We start from the raw sequence: 21,769 nt of genomic DNA, 5'->3' as shown, positions 1-21,769 counted from the left end.
AACGGTGCACAGGAAATGTTTCAGAGACTCCTATGACAGCAAGCAGCTGCCCTGCTATGCTCTTGATTAAGTCTCTAGGATGGTGCTTGACAAATGACTTTGTTTTAGAGAATTTCTCCCTCAAAATTAAATTTTGTCCTCAAGGAAAATATATCAACAAAGAAAAGGCATTTGCTTAAATTGGGTGGTATTACCCTCTCCTGTCAAAATGGTATTCATTCTGTACCACAGTGAACCTTAAATAATCCTTTATTTCATCTCTTTGCAGACAATAAAGGCCACCCTAGTGTGTCTTCCTTCAGTACATCTTGGAGCTCTGGTGTGTAGACCCTTAGTTATCCCATGCTTGACATACTGAAACCTGCAGTGAACTAACTCTTTCTGCATCTTTGTTAATCATTCCCCTCTCATTCTTAGGAATCATGTCTGAATGCTGCACAGCACCACTTTCCTCTGATTGGACCACCACACAACCCACCCTCGGGCTCCTTTTCAACTCAAACTCCAGGCAAGCAGTGTCAGTTGGACTTTGTTTTTTTGGGACTCGATTTCTCATCCTGAACATAAGTGAGTTAGGATCACTGATGCTTCCACCTCTGACAGCCTGTGGTTGAGTCCCTCCTTTCCTGCCCTCTCTGGCAGTCTTCCTCCTAAATTGAAACCGCATCAAGCAGCACAAGGGCCAAGACTTACACACAGCCTGGAAACCCCTCTTGAAGTTCTCGTTATAGTAGCCATAGATAATAGGATTGACACTAGAGTTGGAAAAGGCCAGCCAGTGGGTGAAGGGGAAGATGTAGCTAGTCAGAAGGTCCAGCTGGTCTCTGTCCAGCCCAGCATAATCTGTCATCATCATGAGGGTCCATAGTGGTAGCCAGGAGACCATGAAAAGCAAGGCTACCATAATAAGCATTTTTATCACCCTTATCTTCTTCCGGGATATCACTGGCCAACCACCCCTTCTAGCTGGGGCCTGGGTAGATGCATTAGCCATCTGGGCCTCTCTGTTGGACACCACTGAGAAATACAGTTTTACCCCAATGTGTCCATACATCAGTGTGATTACTGTAAGTGGCACCAGGTAGACATGGGCGAACAACACTGCAGTGTAGACTTTCCTCATCTGCGGCTTGGTAAAGTTTTCATAGCAGGTGTAAAGAGGGTAGGTGAGGTTGAAATCATTCTTGTAGACCATGTAGTGGTAGGGGACTCTCTCCACAGTCAGCGCCACTGCAGCTGGACACATTATCACCACTGCTAACACCCAGATTAAAAAAATAGTGGCCTTGGTGATAAACAGGGAGAGTTTGGGCTGTAGAGGGTATACAATGCAGCAAAACCTGGGGAAAGCAAATGAACACAATATATATATACCAACCTCTCAACAGCAATAGCTACTAAGGTGAAGACTGAGGCAGACACAGACACGCCCTGCACAAAGCCGCTCATCTTGCACACGGTGTTTGTAAAGGGCCAGCCTGTCAAGGGAATCCATGACAATCATCAGAGGTGAAGGGAGTTGAGAAGGGAGGTGTGAGTTCAAGGGTCAACGTTTATTTATTTAAAGCCAAATATCACAAAGTATGCCTCAAAGGGTTTTACAGAAATTAAAAACATTTAGTCAATAAAGGCTTTACTCAGTAAAATAGACACTTAAATACCGTAACATAACCAATAAAAATACAATACAATTCAATATGAATACAATAACATATACCATAAAATGCAGTACTCAATTTAAAAGAGCAAAAGATGGCAATGAAAATTTAAAAAAAATTTTGGTCACTATTGAAAAGCCAATTTAGGAAGGTCATTCGATATTGAGAACAAGTATGTTTTAAGCTTAGTTTGAATACATTCATCTGAGTCTGTCTCCCAAATGGTAGTTGTTAGATCTTCAATAGAGAGTGTGCTCGGTCAGAGAAGGCCCTACTATGGTCCTATAGGATCCTAGTTAGGTAAGGACTATTGCATAATACTGAGCTAGAATGATTCTGGAAAATAATGTTATAGACTATTTCATTTGTTATAGCCCATTTTTAAATACGTAATGTCAAGATTTACATCAACACACACCCTGTTGTATTGCTAAACGTGGGGTGTGAGAGGCTCTAAATGGTATCTCACATTAAACACTTGCCTTGCATACTACAAAAAAGATATGGATGAAAATATAATATAGTGCTTTTTTACCGACGTAAGCTAGTGATTTGCATAATAACAAAAGGTGCTTAATTTGGTTTAATATTGCCTGGGTTGGTCCAGCAGAATGTATAAGCATAAGAACAAGCTAGGGCAGCTTCTTCTCTCAAAACATTTTCATGCAAAAGGAGGGAGTAACAAAGGGAGCAATTAAACAATTAAATACTCGATTAAGACATTTTAAGGTTGTTTGTGTTTGATATAAATCGGGGGTCTGTCCCACAAAGCATGACATTTAACATACTCAGGGTTCATGCCTCAGGGTTTCAGTCTCTCAAAACCTAAAAAATGCAATCACGGTCAAGTCTTCTCACCACGACAGTTAACAACTTCCTGTGTTGACCCAGGTTTAAATACTCGTTCAATGGTTAAATCCCTGGGGGTGCCCTGGTGGCTCACCTGGTAGAGCACGTACCACGTAAGGCTGAGTCCTTACCGCAGCAGCCTGGGTTCAAATCCGGCCTGGGCTCTTTACTGCAAGTCATCCCCTCTCTCTCTCCCTTGCCTTTCCTGCCTCTCTCTACTATCACTATCTATGTATCTAATAAAGGTGTGGGGCGGTATGGCTCTGGAGGTAGAGCAGGTCGTCTAGTGATTGAAAGGTCACTGGTTTGATCCCCAGCTCCTCCAGAGTGTGTCGAAGTGTGCTTGAGCAAGACACTGCACCCCTAAATGCTCCTGAGGAGCAGATTGGCACCTTGCATGGCAGCCTCTGCCATCAGTGGGTGAATGTGAAGCATCTATTGTAAAGTGTTTTGAGTGGTCGGTAGACTAGAAAAGTGCTATATAAATGCAGTCCATTTATCATTTGTTTAAAAAAAATCCCTGCATGTGCACGTAAATGTGATATTTACTGCCAACAGCTGGTCAGGGTGAACCATGGAGAGGTCTTGGCTGACTTATTTCTCAACGGAAGAGCAAGAAATAATGATACAGAAATACGAATACAATAAATCAATTCATATGGTGAAAAGCAAACGCATCAGTGTTGCCGACGTCAGAAGAGTAATGGAAGAAAATGGCCTGCTGTGTTCATGCATAGCTCGAATTTGATTATCAATGCCTCAATATCTAAGGCACAGTGATAATAATCAAAGACTAAAGATTTTATATTCGCTTAAAATAATATGTACAATGCACTGGCGCACAAACGGATTGAGGGCTAAACTGTCCTCCTTCCTCATTAGGAGGTCTAGCGTGCAGATCAAGACAAATTATAAAAATATCATCCAAAGGGGTAATTATTTGCCATGCCCTCATTCCTTTAGTGTTTTAGATATACACATACTATGAAACAACGGAAAAAAAACTGATATAATTTGCAGCAAAATGAAAAAGTGACCTAGAAATGACTGACAGGAGGGTCCACCTCTTCTGGATTCTATAATAGCAGAGGAGGTAGCCTTCTTTAACAATGGGGCAGCCGATCATCATGGTGAGGCAAGAATTCATTCATTCATTCATTCATCATCAACCGCTTCTCCGGGTTCGGGTCGCGGTGGCAGCAAGCTAAGTAGGGCACTCCACATATCCCTCTCCCCAGCAACGCCCTCCAGCTCCTCCTGGGGGATTCCAAGGTGTTCCCAGGACAGATTGGACATGTAGTTCCTCCAGTGAGTTCTGGGTATACTCTGGGGTCTCCTCCCAGTTGGCCGTGCCTGGTAAACCTCCAAAGGAAGGTGCCCAGGAGGCATCCTAATCAGATGCCCGAACCACCTCAACTGGCTCCTTTCGACGCGAAGAAGCAGCGGCTCTACTCCAAGCTCCAAGCTCTGGATGCCCGAGCTCCTCACCCTATCTTTAAGGCTGAGCCCAGACACCCTACGGAGGAAACTCATTTCAGCTGCTTGTATCCATGATCTCACCCTTTCGGTCACTACCCAAAGCTCATGACCATAGGTGAGGTTTGGAATGAAGATTGACTAATAAATTGAGAGCTTTGCCTTCCAGCTCAGCTCCCTCTTCACCACAGCAGTCCAGTACAGCGTCCGCGTTACTGCTGATGCTGCACCAATCTGCCTGTCAATCTCCCGCTCCATCCTACCCTCACTCGTGAACAAGACCCCGAGATACTTGAACTTCTTCACTTGAGGCAGCAACTCATCCCCAACCTGGAGGGAGCAATCCACCATTTTCCGGTAGAGAACCATGGCCTCAGACTTGGAGGTGCTGACTCTCATCCCGGCCATTTCACACTCGGCTGCAAACCGCCCCAGTGCGCGCTGGAGGTCGCGTTCTGATGAAGCCAACAAAACCACATCATCTGCGAAGAGCAGAGATGCAGTTCTGAGCTTCCCAAAACGGACACACTCCTCACCTTGGCTGTGCCTTAAGATCATGTCCAGGTGAGGCAAGAATGTGTTTTTTTCCATTCAAGCTTTTTTAAAAATTTTTAATTTTGGTATTTTTAGCTTTATTAGACAAAGATGGTGAAAGGCAGACAGGAAATGGGAGAGAGAGAGGGGTATGACATGCAACAAAGGTCGCCAGCTGAAATCGAACCAGCGACGGTTGTGACCAGGTGGTATGCGCTGTAACCATTCGGCTACGGAGGGGCCCCAGGGAATAAGCTTTAACTTTTGTGCTGGTCACTCCAATCAAACCTCTGTGATCCTCAGCATGGCAGCATACTTGATAGCCAGCGCGGCTCTGTGGATGAAATGGTTGAGGCGTTCAATAAAAATCTAGTTTGTACATTGAACAAAGTTGCCCTACTAAAAGTAAAAAGAGTTTTTGTGATAAAAGTGTCAGCATAGACAAACAGCTCTGTGAACTAAATAAATAGATCATACACAGCAGCTGAAAGGGAATGGAAAAAAACTACACTTGAGATCTACTGCAGTAGCTGACAATAGCAATGCTCTACGCACTGCATGAAGGACCAGTTTTCTTTTCTTATTTTTTTTCTTCCTCTGAATGCGCTTCTTCCTCTATGCTTCCATAAGGAACATTAAACGGTCATTAACAGTACAGGTGGCCAAAACGGTCATAATGGATTTTCAAAGTTTAATAATTTTGTGGAAAAAAAGGATAGTGTAGCGAATTCGGGGGCAGTCCGGGAACCGCCACAGCCGGGACGCAAACCCATGTCTCCCACTCCGCAAGCGACAACGTTAACCAGTTGACTAAAGGGTTTGACCCATTAGCCAAGGGCTAGCGAGCCTATTTATCCGTGTACGTTACAATACATACCTGCCGCTCCCTGAATTCTCCTAAATTCGCATAAGATCTACCTAAAACAACCATGGGCTGTCATCATGACCGCTCGTAATTTGCGCGTGATGGTGCGCGTCATTGTGGTGCTCCCAACACAGACTATTAACCAGTGTGGTTTTATTAGTTTTGAATATACACAGATCAATGTGATTGGTACTGAATAAGGTGGAGGTCATCTATTCATTGTTCCTGAATAGTATATAAGGTAGAATCGCCACCAGGGCGTTCTCTTGGTACTCTGCTCTACTCTGGATAGCTAGGTTGTTACAGTGTAATAATAAATATACTACATTACTGTCATAAGTCTGCCGTGTGCACTTTCCAGTTATCTGCTTAAACAGCTTAGAACATTATTAGTGTTTCATACACGACAGTTTGGTGACGAGGATGGGATGTTTAAGTTGGAAGTCACAGAGTTAGCATGTCAAGCAGCTCCAGTGAGGCAGAAGTCAACGACGAACAACCAGAGAGACGTTCGGTGAGTGAAAGGACCGTCGAACAGAAGATGGCATTCGGTAAGCCAGAAGATTTCCACTTCGAGGAAAGTGAGGAAAGTTTTGATAGTTATCGCCAGCGGTTAGAGCAGTACTTCGCGGCAAAGGATTGGACACTCGAGATGAGAAACCAAAGCAGTATTTCTTACGGTGGTAGGAAAAAGGGCGCATAGCTTGCTGATGGATTTGTGCGCGCCAGATAAGCCATCAGGTAAAACATATGAAGTACTGGTGGGAATGCTAGAAAAGCACTACATCCCGAAAACCAACTTTCATTTGCTGAGAGATGCAAGTTTCACGGAAGAAACCAAAAGGAAAACGAAACAATAAGTGAGTACATTGCAAGTTTGAGAAAGTTAGCAGCCACATGCAAATTTTGAACATTTTTAGATGAAGCACTGCATGATAGGTTTGTCTGTGGAGTTAAGAGCAGTGAGCTAACAGATCGGTTACTCAATGCTGCTCACACAAAAGACTTAACGTTACAGCTCGCAGTTGAAATGGCGCTTTCTTTTGAGGTAACAAAAGGCAACAGTGCGCAACAGTTTTCACAGAAAGGCTATAAAGCTAATGTGGTGGAAAAGAAGGCTAACCTAAAGCATAGAGAGGCTACGGTAAAGTCTACAGCTAATGGAAAGCCCTGCTATCGCTGCAAGGGAAAAGGCCACAGACCGGATGAATGCAGGTTCAAGGACGCAGAGTGTCACCAGTGCAAGAAAAAGGGACACACCGCAAAAGCATGCCGTTCACCTAAAGAAGGAAGCTATGGCAAGGAATCGAAAGGGACCATGCATTTGGAATGTTGCCACGCTCTCAAGCACGAGACATGTACAAATTCCAGCGCTATCAAGCAGCAGGGAAGACTTGTTTGCAACGCTCCCCAGCATGTGGACCAGAGCAACCCTCACAGTCTTCGGGCAGATGGAGATTGTAGCTCCGAATTCAAACAAATATTAGGAGCTCGGGTGGGTGCGGGAGATACCTTGGGTTATGACACGCTGCTGTTGTCCAGATTATTGTTCCAAGTTGAAAGATGATGGGTTTGTTGTAGCGATGCAGGAATCCAGGTTATTGTTGAACAAAAAACTAAGCCATGACTGTAACCAAAAAGTGTGAAGAAGTGCTGTGTCCCAGCTTAGCGGTAAAAACCGTGTCAGCTGGGACTTCATCAGTCTTCATTACCTTCCCAAGGATCCAGGATCCACGCGGAGCGCCTTGGTCCATGACGACGACAATGTCTCCTACAGTAAAACTTCTCCGAGACTGCGTCCATTTTTGTCGCTCGTGCAGTAACGGCAAGTACTCTCTCGTCCACCTCTTCCAGAACAGATCCGATAGATACTGTACTTGTCTCCACCGTTTCCTGATGTACAGGTCACTCTCCTGAAACATTCCGGGAGCGAGAAGGGGTTTTCCTTTGAGCAAAAGAATGTGATTTGGCGTGAGGGCCTCCAGGTCACTGACTTCATCGGACACTTTGGTTATGGGGCGGTCGTTGAGAATAGCCTCCACCTCACACATGACAGTATGAAGGCCTTCGTCATCAAGGGACTGTTGGCGAAGGACTGAGAACAATACCTTTCTGACCATTCTGATGAGTCGCTCCCACACCCCGCCGTGATGGGATGCGGCGGGGGTGTTGAACGTCCATTCAATTCCTTTTGGGAGGAGAGCGCCCTGAATCTGTGTGTGATCTATGGCAGCTAACGCCTCTCTTAACTCTCTCTCTGCACCAACAAAATTTGTCCCGTTGTCGGATCTCAGATGACAAACTTGGCCTCTGCGACACAAGAACCTCCTTATGGCATTAATGCAGGAGTCGGTGGTGAGGGAGTAAGCAATCTCCAGATGTCCGCCCCTGCTGGCCATACAGGTAAAAATGACTCCGTACCTCTTGACCATGGCACGTCCTCTCCTGACCTCAATAGGTCCGAAGTAGTCCACTCCTGCGTTTGTGAAAGCAGGCAAGTCTGGACTAATCCTCTCTTTTGGCAAGTCTGCCATCTTCTGTTCACTTGCCTGTCCTTGATACCGTTGGCAGCTTACACAGTCGGATATCACCTTCCGACAGGCAGAGTTGGCATTTGTGATCCAATACTTTCGGCGCAAAGATGAAAGCATATGGTTCCTTCCTGCGTGTCCAAGTTGACAGTGAATGTATCTCAAAATGAGACTGGATATATGCTGAGACTTGGAGAGTAATACCGGATGTTTCAGCTCTTCAGGTAAGGCAGCTCGACCGAGCCTTCCTCCCACTCTCAACAATCCGTCGTCCTTATCCAACACAGGATCCAGCTTGTAGATCGGACTGGTTTTCTTTACTCCTGAAGCACCATCTTGCAGCATTGAGAGCTCTTCACCAAATGATGCTTGCTGACTGAAGCTGATGATGTCATGTTCTGCTCTTTTCAGGTCAGTTACAGTGAGCGGCTGACCATGGATAGAGCTCCTGACCTTCTTCATCTCCTCTTCTTCCTTTTCTGGCGCAGGTGAGCCAGTAGCAGCCAGGTAAGCACCCACTTCTTTCCTCTTCCTCCGTAGCTCCTGCAACACCCCTTTGAACCTGAGAAACCAAGCGACTGAGATCTTGAGCTTGGTCCACTCAGAAAAGTAATTCATGAGCTTGGATGTTGGATCCTCAGACTGCGTGATGACTGCATTCACCATCAGCTCTCTTTTGACTTCTGGATCATCAGAGGCTATGGGCTGCAGATCAAAAGGCTTTGGCCATTCCTCCGCCGGCCTTTGGAGAAAGCCTGGGCCTTCAATCCATCTCCTACAAGCCAAGAAGTTGTCCACATCCATTCCTCTTGAGGCTTCATCAGCAGGGTTGTCCTTTGAGGTTACGTACCTCCACTGACCAACCTTTGTTCCTTCCCTGATCAAAGCCACTCGGTTTGCCACAAACGTGTGGAATCATTTTATCTCATTTATGATGTACTTGAGGACTGTCTGACTGTCACTCCAGAAACATGAGTCCTCCAGCTGAAGTGAGAGTTCCTTTCTCAGCATCTTGTCCACCTTTACAGCCAGCACAGCGGCAGTAAGTTCCAGGCGAGGAATAGTAGTTTGTTTTAAGGGTGCAACTCTGGCTTTTCCCAGCATGAAGGCAAGATGCACTTGGTTGTCCTGGTTCCTCATCCTTAGGTAGGAGACTGTGCCATAGCCATGGTCACTTGCATCCGCAAAATGATGTAGCTGCGCGTGTACCGGTCCTCTGAAGTCTTTCGGTCTAATACAGCGGTCCACCTTCAGCTCCACCACCCTATCCAAGTCCAGCAGCCACGCCTTCCATTGCTGCGAGAATGTCTGGGGTATAGGGTCATCCCAGGACATGTTCCTTCGACACATTTCTTGCAGCAGCAGCTTTGGCAGCAAGGTGAATGGTGACAAGAATCCCAGTGGGTCATAGATGGAACTGACCACTGAAAGTATGCCACGTCTTGTATGTGGTCGCCTTTCCACTGCAGGTTTAAACATGAAAGTGTCACTCTCTGCGCACCAATTCAGTCCAAGTGCCATCTCCACTGGTAGATCATCCTGCTCCAAGTGCAGCTGCCTCGTCGTGTTGGATCGTTTTGACTCCGGAATGGTCGAGAGTACAGCCCGGCTGTTGCTTGTCCACTTGACTAGCTGGAATCCTCCTCTCAAGCACATGTCAGTGAGGTCCACTACCAACTGCATGGCTTCCTCTTCTGTGGGTACAGATCTGAGACAATCGTCCACGTAAAAATTGTTGTAGATGGTGTCAGCCACTTCCGATTTAAAATCATCCTGGCTGTCCATGGAGGTCCTCCTAAGAGCATAGTTTGCGCAGCTGGGAGACGAAACTGCCCCAAAAATGTGCACCGTCATTCTGTGCTCCACAAGACCCTGTGACGTGTCACCCTGGGGCCACCACAAAAACCTGAGGAAATCGACATGTTCCTCAGACACCTTCACTTGGTGAAACATAGACTTGACATCAGTCATCAAAGCCACCTTCTCCTGCCTGAATCTTGTCAAGACGCCGAAAAGAGAATTGGTCAGATCAAGTCCCTGCAATAGCCGGTCATTCAGTGAGGTCCCTTGAAACCTCGCTCCACAATCAAAGACGACTCTCAGGGTTTTCTTTCTTGGATGATACACTCCGTGATGTGGAAGGTACCACACTCTGCCATCCCGGCAGTCCAACTGGTGCTGAGGCACCACCTCTGCATAACCATTGTCAATCATTTCACTGATAAATGATGTATACTCCTCCTGGTAGGTCTTGTTCCTTTCAAACTTTCTTTTCAGACTTTGGATACGTTGCTCGACTATGCACCGGTTGTTAGGCAGGGTGATGTCATCCATTTTAAAGGGTAGGTCCATGCAGTAATGACCTTCCTGCTTGCATGTTGATCTCTTCATTATCTCCATGAACCTGAGGTCCTCCCTTGACATCTCCGGCTTCTCTTCCAATGTTTTTTCACTGAACTCTTGGTTGTACTGAGAGACCAATAACTCCTCCAGTTTGGTGATGGATATCCTGTTGGCGTAAATGGTTGAGCAGCCTCTCTGACTCCCATTGCCTCTCAAAGGACCATTGACGACCCACCCTAGCAGGGTCCTCACGGCATAAGGGCCATCACCTTCGCTATTGATCACTTCCCAGGGTTCCATGAGCTTCGGTGCATTAGTCCCGATAAGAATCTCCACGTCTGCATCCAATCCTGGGATTTTGACTTCCTTCAGATACTCCCATTTCTTGAGGTCTCTTTCAGTGGGGATGTTACGTCTTGAGACAGGGATTTTCTCCTGTGTGAAAGTTACTGGAAGCTCCAAGAAATGATTTCCATCCAAATTTGACACTTCCAGACCTGTAAGCATGTCACTTTCCATCACTGTTTCATGTCCCAAGGTTTGCAATGTGATGTTGGTCCTAGTACCTTGAAGATTCAACTTCCTCATCACGTGACATGTACAGAAGGTCGCCGTACTTCCAGGGTCTAAGAAGGCATACGTCCGTAGCACCTTATCTCCTTTCCTAGATTTCAACTGCACTGGTACAATGGACAGAGTGCAGTCTTCGTCTCCGGCCCCAGTAGAAACACACGCCTTAATAATCGGATTATTGGCTGTTTCCTCTGACTCCTGCCGCTTCTCCTTGTTGGGGTCATGTAGTAGAGTGGGGTGTTTCAAGCTGCATTCTTCACAAGTCAAGTGACCCTTGCACTCCCTAGACATGTGACCAGGCTTCAAACATCCAAAACAAACGGCTTTCCCTTTCAGGAATTCAATCTTCTCCGCTTGAGGGAGTTTGATAAGGGTTGGACACTGGAATAATGCGTGTTCTTCTTCACAGTACAGGCAGGACAAAGATAAGGAGGAAGAGTCTATAGTACAGTCGGTAGCTGTAATTGCAGTTGCAAAACTGCTTCCTTGATTGCTCCTGGTTGGTGGCTTACTCCAGTTTCGTGTTGTTACTGGAGCAGCAGGTCGAGCCTCGGAAATATTTCCAAAAAACGGATCAGAAAGAATCCTAACTTGGTTCTCCAGGAAATTCACGAGGTCTGGGAATGTGGCCCTATAGCCTCGCTGTTGTTGGATATCACAGGCTGTGGACCTCCAGCGCTCCCGCAGTTTGTATGGACACTTCAAGATAATGTTCCTCATGTTTGATGGGATATTCATCTCCTCCATGTACTGTATCTCCATCATGGCGTTACAGCACCCTCTAAGAAACCTTGAAAAATCTTGCAGTGCCTGAACATCCTCAACTTTGATAACAGGCCAGCTAAAGGCCTTTTCCATATAGGCCGCGGCAATTTTGTATTCATTCCCAAAGTGTTCCTTTAACAGGCTCTTTGCCATTTCATATCCTTCCTGTGGTGCCATATGCATACAACTTCTGACCATTTCCCTGGGTTGGCCCCGTGTATATTGCTCCAAAAAATATAAACAGTCCTGATAGCTGCCAGTTCTCTCCTCCACGCAGTGCTCAAAACTTCTGAGGAAAGGCATACACTTTAGCGGATCGCCATCAAAGAGAACTATCTCTCTTTTTGGTAAAGTCGACTGTATTTGCTGTTGAACCAGCATTGTGGTGATTTCATTCTGCTTTTGCATGATGTCACAAATGGCATTAGGGTTACTTGCATTTTGCACCACTGAGGTGCTCCAGACAGATTGAAGCCCATTTTCCTGTGTAGGCATTGGCCTTTTGGGTGCAACCGTTGAAGCTGTGAAAACATTGTGAGGCTGATGCATAACAGTTGTGTGTGGTGGTCCAGTATCCTTTTGTGGATGTGGCCTGCGGATGGAATTCATCGGTGCCAACTGTGATTTTGGCCGCACATCCTTTGAAGAGAAGACAAAGACTCTTGTGTGCCTGTTGGGGTGCATGCTTGTATGTTTGTTAGTATGCACTTAGATTGTGTGTGGGAATGTAGGTGGATTTGGGTGACTTGAATGGCTCTTTTCCCTATCTATGTAATTGTTTCACAATTATGGGGCCGGTGTGTAAGAGCCATTCTGGTGGTTCTGTATGTGGTATCTTAGTTTCTCCTCTTGTGCCTCTAGGTCATGCCTCCTAGCCAGAGCAGCTGCCCTTTCCTGTAACGCTGCTTTCTCTGCCTTAGCCAGACGCAGAGCAGACTTGCAAGATCCTGAGGAGCTTGTCGAGTGAGATACTTTGCTGGACAAATTGGATGCACTATCTGCTGGTTGAATATTATCATGAATATCCTGTTTATTAACATGACCCCCTGCATCATCATTCACAAGTTCATCATCATCCACATTTTCATTTTCTGTCAACCACGTGTTCACTTGTTCAATAAAACCTTTATTGCGGTCCATTATTTTACAAAAGTATGCCTCCTGTTTACCCTTATCTTCCTCAGGTAAACAAAACTCATTGATCAATGTGTTATGGTGTTCAGTGCCAGTTTCACACAGGGATTTAACCTTTTCAATTTTCTTTGACACAGCACACACATTTTCTTTGGATACCAGACACCCCAAGAGCTCTTTGATTTCAATTTGCAATTTGGTCACCCTTTTGAAACATTTGTTTCTGTCCTTTTGCAACCTCTCAACAATCAAAGCCAACCCCTTTTCAGTAGGCTTTCTTAGCCTTTTGTTAGTAGCCTCTGGCTCATTTGAAAGCACTCTCCCAATATTATGTACATCAACATTTTCAACACTTATTTCAGGAATATTGTCAGACACTTCATTGGCAGGCTTTTGCATAGCACTCACAGGTTTATCCTTGGATTTGTCACCCATTTTCAAAAATGTGTACTGTCACTTTAAGACGCTTCAATGCGCACTGAGTTTGACAGTCGGTGGATTTTTCTTCACTCAAAAAACAATCGCTCAATTGATCAACAATCAGAGGGTAAGTATCCACATTTCATTTCAACATTCCTTGACATCATGAATTAGAAGGCAAGAATCCATCTTCAATGAGCACATTGCAATCGGCTTTAGCCTACTTTTGGAAAAATTGTATCCACAAAACAACCATTGAAGAAGGCTACCGTAGCGGGCTGCACATCATCTTGTTTCAGCTCCATTCAACAGACAAAAACATAAATACGCGGGTGCACTAACCAGACCTCCTTTTGGCTTGTGTTAGTCGGTTCCCGGTAAATTTCCTTTCCTTCTGAAATGCTGATGGACTAGTGAAATATCCTAATGCAGCCTCGGTAGCACTAGGACTCAGAAAGTATAGGTGTCAACAAAAAATATTCACTCCATACATGAGATCAATCGGCCTACTTTCAATTTCCAAACTTCTCATGAAACAGGGCAACTTCACAATCACAGTCATGCACGATGCAAAGAGCAAATCGACTGGTTTCCATGAGCCTAAGGTTTTTACTTGTGTAGCTCCGAATTCAAACAAACATTAGGAGCTCGGGTGGGTGCGGGAGATACCTTGGGTTATGACACGCTGCTGTTGTCCAGATTATTGTTCCAAGTTGAAAGATGATGGGTTTGTTGTAGCGATGCAGGAATCCAGGTTATTGTTGAACAAAAAACTAAGCCATGACTGTAACCAAAAAGTGTGAAGAAGTGCTGTGTCCCAGCTTAGCGGTAAAAACCGTGTCAGCTCCCCGTCACCCAACCACCAGGTAATAAACACACCTATGCTTTTGTAGTGAGGAGTGCAATCACCCCAGGAAGCCACACCCACACAATACTACCACCTAGTGGTGAACTAAGATACCACATACAGAACCACCAGAATGGCTCTTACAGAGATCTTATCCAGCCTCAGCTCTGCAGTGCCAGAGACGACTGCTGTGTGCCGACAAGGTGAATGGTGGATGCTGTACAGAACATTGACACTGGTCAGACATTGGACAGTGGAGGGGCCGAACTTTTTGCAATGGACACGGGTAAAGGTGACATTGTGAAACCCTACTATGTGTATTTCAATGTAAATGGTACAAGGGTGAAAATTGAGGTAGACACTGGCGGAGCCGTGTCAGTGATATCTGAAACTCTACTTAAACGCAGGTTTAAAGATGTGAAACTTAGTCCTGCAAATTGTGTGCTGAAAACCTACAGTGAGGAATCATTGCCATTGATGGGAAAATTCACAGCAAAGGTGAAATGCAAGGAACACTCAGAAAAGCTAGAACTACTAGTCCTGAAAGGAAGAGGTCCTGCATTAATGGGCAGACTGGATAAGTCAATTAAAGCTAGACTGGTCAAGAGTCAACAGAGTGGCTCCTAATACAGTGGATGATGTGTGTGCCAGACATGCATCAGTGTTCAAACCTGAGCTAGGCAAGTTAAAAGGTATTGAAGCCAGACTACATGTAGTTCCAGATGCTGTGCCCAAGTTCTGTAAGCCTAGAAACGTGGCTTATGCATTAAGAGAAGCCGTAGAGAGAGAACTGGCAAAATTGGAAGCTGAAGGTGTCATCTCACCCATTAATTACAGTGAGTGGGCAGCTCCAATAGTTTGTGTGCCTAAAAAGGGTGAGAATATGTGGAGACTACAAGGTCACCATCAATCCATGGTTGAATGTGGAACAGTATCCACTACCTAAAACCCAAGATTTATTTGCTAAACTAACAGGAGGTCAGCAGTTTACCAAATTAGACTTGTCGCAGGCTTATCAGCAAGTTCTGTTAGAGGACAATTCAAGACATTACCTAACTATCAACACACACAGAGGGTTGTATCACTATAATAGGTTACCCTATGGTGTTGCTAGCGCCCCTGCTATTTTTCAAAAGATTATGGATCGGGTTCTTCAGGGCATGGAAGGGGTCATCTGTTATTTAGATGACATCTTAATTACTGGAAAAGATACAGAAAGGCACCTGACTAACTTGGAAGGGGTGCTTAGCAGACTTGAAACTTACAATCTCAGGGTTAAAAGAGAGAAGTGTGCATTCATGCAGAACAGCGTTTCATACTTAGGGCATGTCATTGATGCCATGGGCATACATCCATGAGTATACATGAGTATCTTTATGGAAGGAGATTCTTGTTATTGACAGACCACAAGCCACTGTTGAAAATTCTGGGGCCTAAAACAGGTGTGCCAACACTGGCCGCCGCTAGATTACAAAGGTGGGCTCTAATTTTGGCAGCGTATACATACGAAATCCAGTACAAGAAGTCAGAGCAGCATAGCAATGCTGATGCTTTATCAAGATTACCTGTGAAGCCTGATGTAGATGTGATGTCAAACCCAATTTACAGAGTGTCTTACCTGGAAGACTTGCCTCTTACTGCTAGAGAAATAGCCAAAGAAACAGACAGAGATCCTGTGTTAAGAGTGGTTTAACAGTTGGTGTTAACTGGATGGCCTAAACATGTACAGGATGAGTCACTGAAGCCTTATTTTCAGAGAAAATTAGAGTTTAGCATTGAGGATGATTGTTTATTATGGGGTTACCGTGTGGTAGTGCCTGATAAACTAAGAGACAGGCTATTGTCGGAATTACATGAGCACCACTGGGGAATAGTTAAAATGAAGTCCCTCGCCAGAAGTTTATTCTGGTGGCCTACATTAGATGACAGTATTGAACGTGAAGTGAATCAGTGTACTATTTGTCAGCAGCAGCGTAGTAGGCCTGCTACCGCACCGATACATAAATGGAAATGGTCTTCGAGTCCATGGGAAAGAGTACATCTTGATTTTGCTGAGGACCACAAGCAGATGTTTTTAGTAGTGATGGATGCCTATGCTAGATGGCCAGAGATAGTTCCCATGACCACTACTACTTCATCTAAGACAATTGAAGCAATGAGAAATTTATTTGCAGCTTATGGGTTGCCTAAAGAGGTTGTAACTGATAATGGACATCAGTTCGTATCGCAAGACTTTGAGTCATTTTTGACTAAAAATGGAGTAAAACACATCAAGTCACCTGCATACCATCCTGCAAGTAATGGTTTAGCTAAAAGATTGGTCCAAAATCTTGAGAAATCCCTTGCAAAGAATAGCGCCATTGGTGGTATGACGCTTGAGCACTGTGTAGCAAATTTTCTGATTGGGTACAGAAACACACCCCATACTAAGACAGGAAAGACCCCAGCTGAGCTATTTCTGAGAAGACAGGTGCGAACCAGGTTGTGTCTTATCAAACCAGAGTTCTCTCAGAGAATGCAGACCGAGTCTGAACCAAATCTTCCCCATGTTAGGTCTTTTAAGGTTGGTCAACACGTGTTGGTAAAAAATTACAGGGGAGGGGAGAAATGGTTGAGTTATAAGTGAAGTGTTGGGTCCTGTCACATACAGTGTTGAAGTAAATGGAAATTGTGTGAAAAGACATGTGAACCAGATGTTGGGTGTCAAGGGAAATCCAAATCAGACTCAAATGGACTCTTGTGATAGAGCTTCTTGGGAGATTGATGATTTCAATGCAGATGCTGATGTGTCAGAACATCCTGAACCACAGGTTGTGGAAGAACGACCTGTAGAACCACCACCACCAGTTGTGGAAAGGAACACTCGTCCTGTGAGAGACAGACGTCCTCCTGATAGACTGAACTTATGACTGACATGCAGATTGGTTATTGAAAAAAAAATCTGTAATGTATGGTTACTGTTGAAGAAATACTGTACATGGTTATGAGCTTAAGAGCAAAGAGGATATGTTAGAATCCTAGAAAAATGAAGTTTGAATTTACAGGGGAGGAGCTGTGGTGTTCCCAACACAGAATATTAACCAGTGTGGTTTTATTAGTTTTGAATATACACAGATCAATGTGATTGGTACTGAATAAGGTGGAGGTCATCTATTCGTTGTTCCTGAATAGTATATAAGGCCGAATCGCCACCAGGGCATTCTCTTGGTACTCCGCTCTACTCTGGATAGCTAGGTTGTTACAGTAATAATAAATATACTACATTACTGTCATAAGTCTGCCGTGTGCACTTTCCAGTTATCTGCTTAAACAGCTTAGAACATTATTAGTGTTTCATACACGACAGTCATGTCACTATTTATGGCGTGTTTTGGTCACATCATTTCCTTCGCGAGGTTCATCGCTCTGTCTTGAAAAAAACTAGCATTCTCCAGTGCAGAGAAATAGTCTAAATTTGATTTTTGATTATTGCCAACATCTGGCTACAGACGCTGTTTCAGACGCACCATGACTACCACTGACGCGTTGCAGTACTTACGGGTGTTGGACAGCGACCATTTTAATTTGTTTGAAAAATAGTATTAAAAGTTGTTCATAAAATGTTAATTTTGGTGTCAGTTTCTTAACAGACATCCTAACATATATAATGCGTTAATATCTCAATTGGGTATTTATCTTGACAGAATATAGAGTTTAAAAACCTGCGGTCATTTTGACCGCCCATGGTTGTTTTAGGTAGGAGTGAAATCCCGGTCGTTCTGGTGTGAAATGACTTCTCTGTACCCGCTTCACGCTCAGGAAGAAGCACCGCAACTCATCATCGTGGGTGGCAGGACTCACACGTTAGAAACCCATTTTTCAAGTTAAGAACTACAGAAATGATCCCTGAAAGTAGTCTTGAGGAAACCAGTTTTCAAAGATTAGTATGGAGATTGGTAACAACTCAAGAGTTTTGTTTTCAACTATTGACTGTTAAATCCTGCCCCCATCTGTTACCTTCTCAACCAAGCCTACAGTATACTAAACAACTCTGTAATCTATATCAGTGACAGGGTAATAGAAATGCTATTCTAGTTGGTTCTGAATTGGTTAAAGCTAATGTGAGTATAAGTGGCTTCATATATATTTATGTGTTTCAAGTGGAAATAGTATGGGTTAGCTTTTTTTTTTTTTTTTTTTGGGAATTTTCGTTTTGTTTTTTGATTTTTTTAAATAAAAAGTGACCATAAGGGGCATCCCGGTGGCGTAGCGGTCTATTCCGTTGCCTACCAACACGGGGATCGCCGGTTCAAACACCCGTGCTACCTCCGGCTTGGTCAGGCGTCCCTACACGGATCCATTTGTACACTCTCGGAGTTAAATTAACACTCAGGATTTTACTGTGCACAGACACAATTGGCCTTGTCTGCAGGTGGGAAACCAGATGTGTCCTGCTTGCTGCACTAGCGCCTCCTCTGGTCATTCGGGTTGCCTGTTGAGGGAGGGGGGAACTGGGGGGAATAGCGTGATCCTCCCATGCGCTACGTCCCCCTAGTGAAACTCCTCACTGTCAGGTGAAAAGAAGCGGCTGGCAACTTCACATATATGGGAGGAGGCGTGTGGTAGTCTGCAGCCCTCCCTGAATCAGCGGAGGGGGTGGAGCAGCAGCCGGGCCGGCTCGGAAGAGTGGGGTAATAGGTCGGATACAATTAGGGAGAAAGGGGGGGAAATTTTAAAAAAAAAAGTGACAATAAGGGACAGCTTAACACTTACTGGCTAGTAAAACCAATCATGCTGGTAGAAAAGGAATACGTTTTCTGCATACTCCGACAGTATTAACTCTATTATAACCACCCATCTCCTGCAGAGGGGTTTTCTCAGCAAACAATAGCATTTATTGTGTAAACAAACTCAAAAACATCTCATCTGCCCATCAAATTATAACAGCATGTTCGCGGAAATGATTGTAAGTCCCTTCCCCTCGCCCCCCCCCCATATCATTTATCATTTTCCACTATAGGTTTGCATTCATCCTTTGTGACTTACCGTGAGTGACCACATGGTTGTTGATTTGTTCACAGACGAACAATTAGTGATCTCTAATGTTGCAAGATAGACATCATTAAACCTAGGCAACCCCAACGCCTTTAATATATTCTTAAACATATTCTAAACAAAGTTTTTTTTTTCATATCCTAACCCAACTGTTGAGATACTTTTTGGCCCATGACCCACCAAATACTCTGTGCATTAAAATAAGCAGTTCATTTTCAATACCTGACAAAAAGCAAGATAACTAACAATCCTCTCTATACTGTCCATCAATGCGGTGTTCCCATTTTCACTCTTCGATCATGGCCCATGATAAAATGAAACAGACAAGGCATGTCAACATTAAACAATATGGTGATAATTTGGAATTTGGACTGATCAACAGGCCCCCTGCCTTACTCTTTGCTATTTATATTCTTCTAGATCTGTTTTGTGTGTGTGTGTGTGTGTGTGTGTGTGTGTGTGTGTGTGTGTGTGTGTGTGTGTGTGTGTGTGTGTGTGTGTGTGTGTGTGTGTGTGTATATATATATATAGTATATGTGTGTGTATTTGTGTTTGTATTTTTTTTCACATACTTGTTTTATTTTTCCTCCATTCGCAATTGTACTAACAAGGCCAAGCTAAGTTCCTAATGCACAATGCAATGAAAGAATGTCTGATTCTGATTCTAGTTAAACCATTGCATTATTTGCACTAACACAAAATTATTTTTTCAGGCAATGCAGCTGCATGCATTTTTTTCAGTCTCCAAACATAATGTGCTTATTGTGATGTCCTGCGACCCACGTTGTCTCCTGCTGCAACCCACCTGTGGGCTACAACCTGTGTAGTTCAAAAACTACTGTTCTGAAAATATACTTGGCTTACCTGTGATGAGGTTATCTACCAGTGTTGTCGGGATGCAGAAGATGCCCACTAGTAGGTCACTGATCGCCAGATTGAGGATGAAGAGGTTGGTGAGCGTGAGCTTTCGGCTGTTTCCGAGCAGAATCAGACACACCAGAATATTCCCCACCATGCACAGCAGGAAGATGAAGAGGTAAGCCAAAATGTAACTGGCAGCTGCATGCAAGGAGTGCTGATAGTAGGGGAAGAAGGTTGCATTGGTGACATTGCTGTCACCAGGGCCATCATGGCTGGTGTTGCATGGGGTCATGGTGGTGGCCAATCCTTCGTCTATTCCTTCCTCCATCACACAGTCCAACATCTCCACTCCTTACTGCCAACAAACCTTGGAGCAGCAGTCACATGAGGACAAGGGGAAATTAGTGTATTCTTACGGAGAATATTTAAAGAGTTTTCATTCATCTTCAGACACAATACAATGCACAGACTTCACACCTAAATTAATAAGTTCAAGTTCAACTTAATCATATCTTACAATGTTACAATTTCATTTAGCAGATATTCTTATCCAAAGCGACGTACATCTGAGAGTTAATACAACACAAGCAATGATCTAGTCAGGGGACAACAATGCAACCTAAGTTCAAGTTCGATAGGAACTTGAATATGTAGTATTCAGATCACAATGAAATTCTTGTACTCTGACTCTCTCTGCCTTAACACAAGGGACACAAGAACAAAGAACACAAGGACACCCCCCCCCCCAAAAAAAACTATGTACACAGTGAATTCATACATTATATACACAATATCACACTAATAATAATCTACTACTACTACTTTTGGCTGCTCCCGTTAGGGGTCGCCACAGCGGATCATCCGTTTCCATTTCTTCCTGTCTTCTGCATCTTCCTCTGTCACACCAGCCACCTGCATGTCTTCCCTCACCACATCCATAAACCTCCTCTTTGGCCTTCCTCTTTTCCTCTTCCCTGGCAGCTCCATATTCAGCATCCTTCTCCCAATATACCCAGCATCTCTCCTCCACACATGTCCAAGCCATCTCAATCTTGCCTCTCTTGCTTTGTCTCCAAACCGTCCAACTTGAGTGGTCCCTGTAATATAATCGTTCCTAATCCTGTCCTTCTCCGTCACTCCCAGTGAAAATCTTAGCATCTTCAACTCTGCCACCTCCAACTCCACCTCCTGTCTTTTTGTCAGTGCCACTGTCTCCAAACCATATAATAATAATATTGTAGCGAATACCTGGACTACCCTTCTAATTCGCTACATTGGTATCAGAAGTGGGATGGTGAGAGCGTGAAGGACCGTGAGGCCATCGGAAGCGTTTCCCGAAGGATGGGGGTAGAGTAATGTACACGAATAAGTACGGGTCGGACCCTTTAGTCGACTGGTTAACGTTGTCGCCCGCAATGTGGGAAATCCGAGTTCGCGTCCAGGCTGTGACGGTCCGACCGGGCTGCCCCCCGAATTCACTACAATACTAACAATAATCAAAGAGAGTAACTCATATCAACCACCACCAATGTGTAGCACCCACCTGGGTGATGCATCGCAGCCATTTTGCACCAGAACGCTCACCACACATCAGCTTGAGGTGGAGAGGGAGGAATCATTGAGCCAATTACATGGATGGGGGATGATTAGGTGACCAGATGGAGAGAACCAGGTTGGGAATTTTGCCAGGACACCGGGGAACCCCCTACTCTTTGTGATAAGTGCCATGGGATCTTCGATGACCAGAGTGATTCAGGACCTCGGTTTAACGTCTCATCCGAAGGACGGCATCTCCTACAGCACAGTGTCCCCGTTACTGCACTGGGGCATTGGGATTTGATATTTGTTGTTTTTATTAGGACCAGAGGGAAGACTGCTC

At 44.6% G+C, this 21,769-nt stretch overlaps 1 protein-coding gene and 1 pseudogene across 1 annotated transcript; both read right to left on the bottom strand.

Annotated features, from left to right (window-relative positions):
- Positions 1-331: 331 nt before the first annotated feature.
- Positions 332-20,233, bottom strand: npffr1l2 (neuropeptide FF receptor 1 like 2). Its single transcript, XM_056289703.1, has 3 exons — positions 19,894-20,233; positions 1,379-1,478; positions 332-1,340 (listed from the first exon to the last, which is right to left on the bottom strand). Exons 1-3 carry the CDS (start codon positions 20,231-20,233, stop codon positions 332-334), a joined length of 1,449 nt encoding a protein of 482 aa, XP_056145678.1.
- On the bottom strand, positions 17,711-17,894 carry LOC130127539 (small nucleolar RNA U3; annotated as a pseudogene).
- Positions 20,234-21,769: the final 1,536 nt, after the last annotated feature.

Source organism: Lampris incognitus, chromosome 1 (genome assembly GCF_029633865.1).
Source record: "Lampris incognitus isolate fLamInc1 chromosome 1, fLamInc1.hap2, whole genome shotgun sequence".
In the NCBI taxonomy this organism is placed as follows: domain Eukaryota; kingdom Metazoa; phylum Chordata; class Actinopteri; order Lampriformes; family Lampridae; genus Lampris; species Lampris incognitus.
This window is presented reverse-complemented; position numbering and strand designations above follow the sequence as displayed.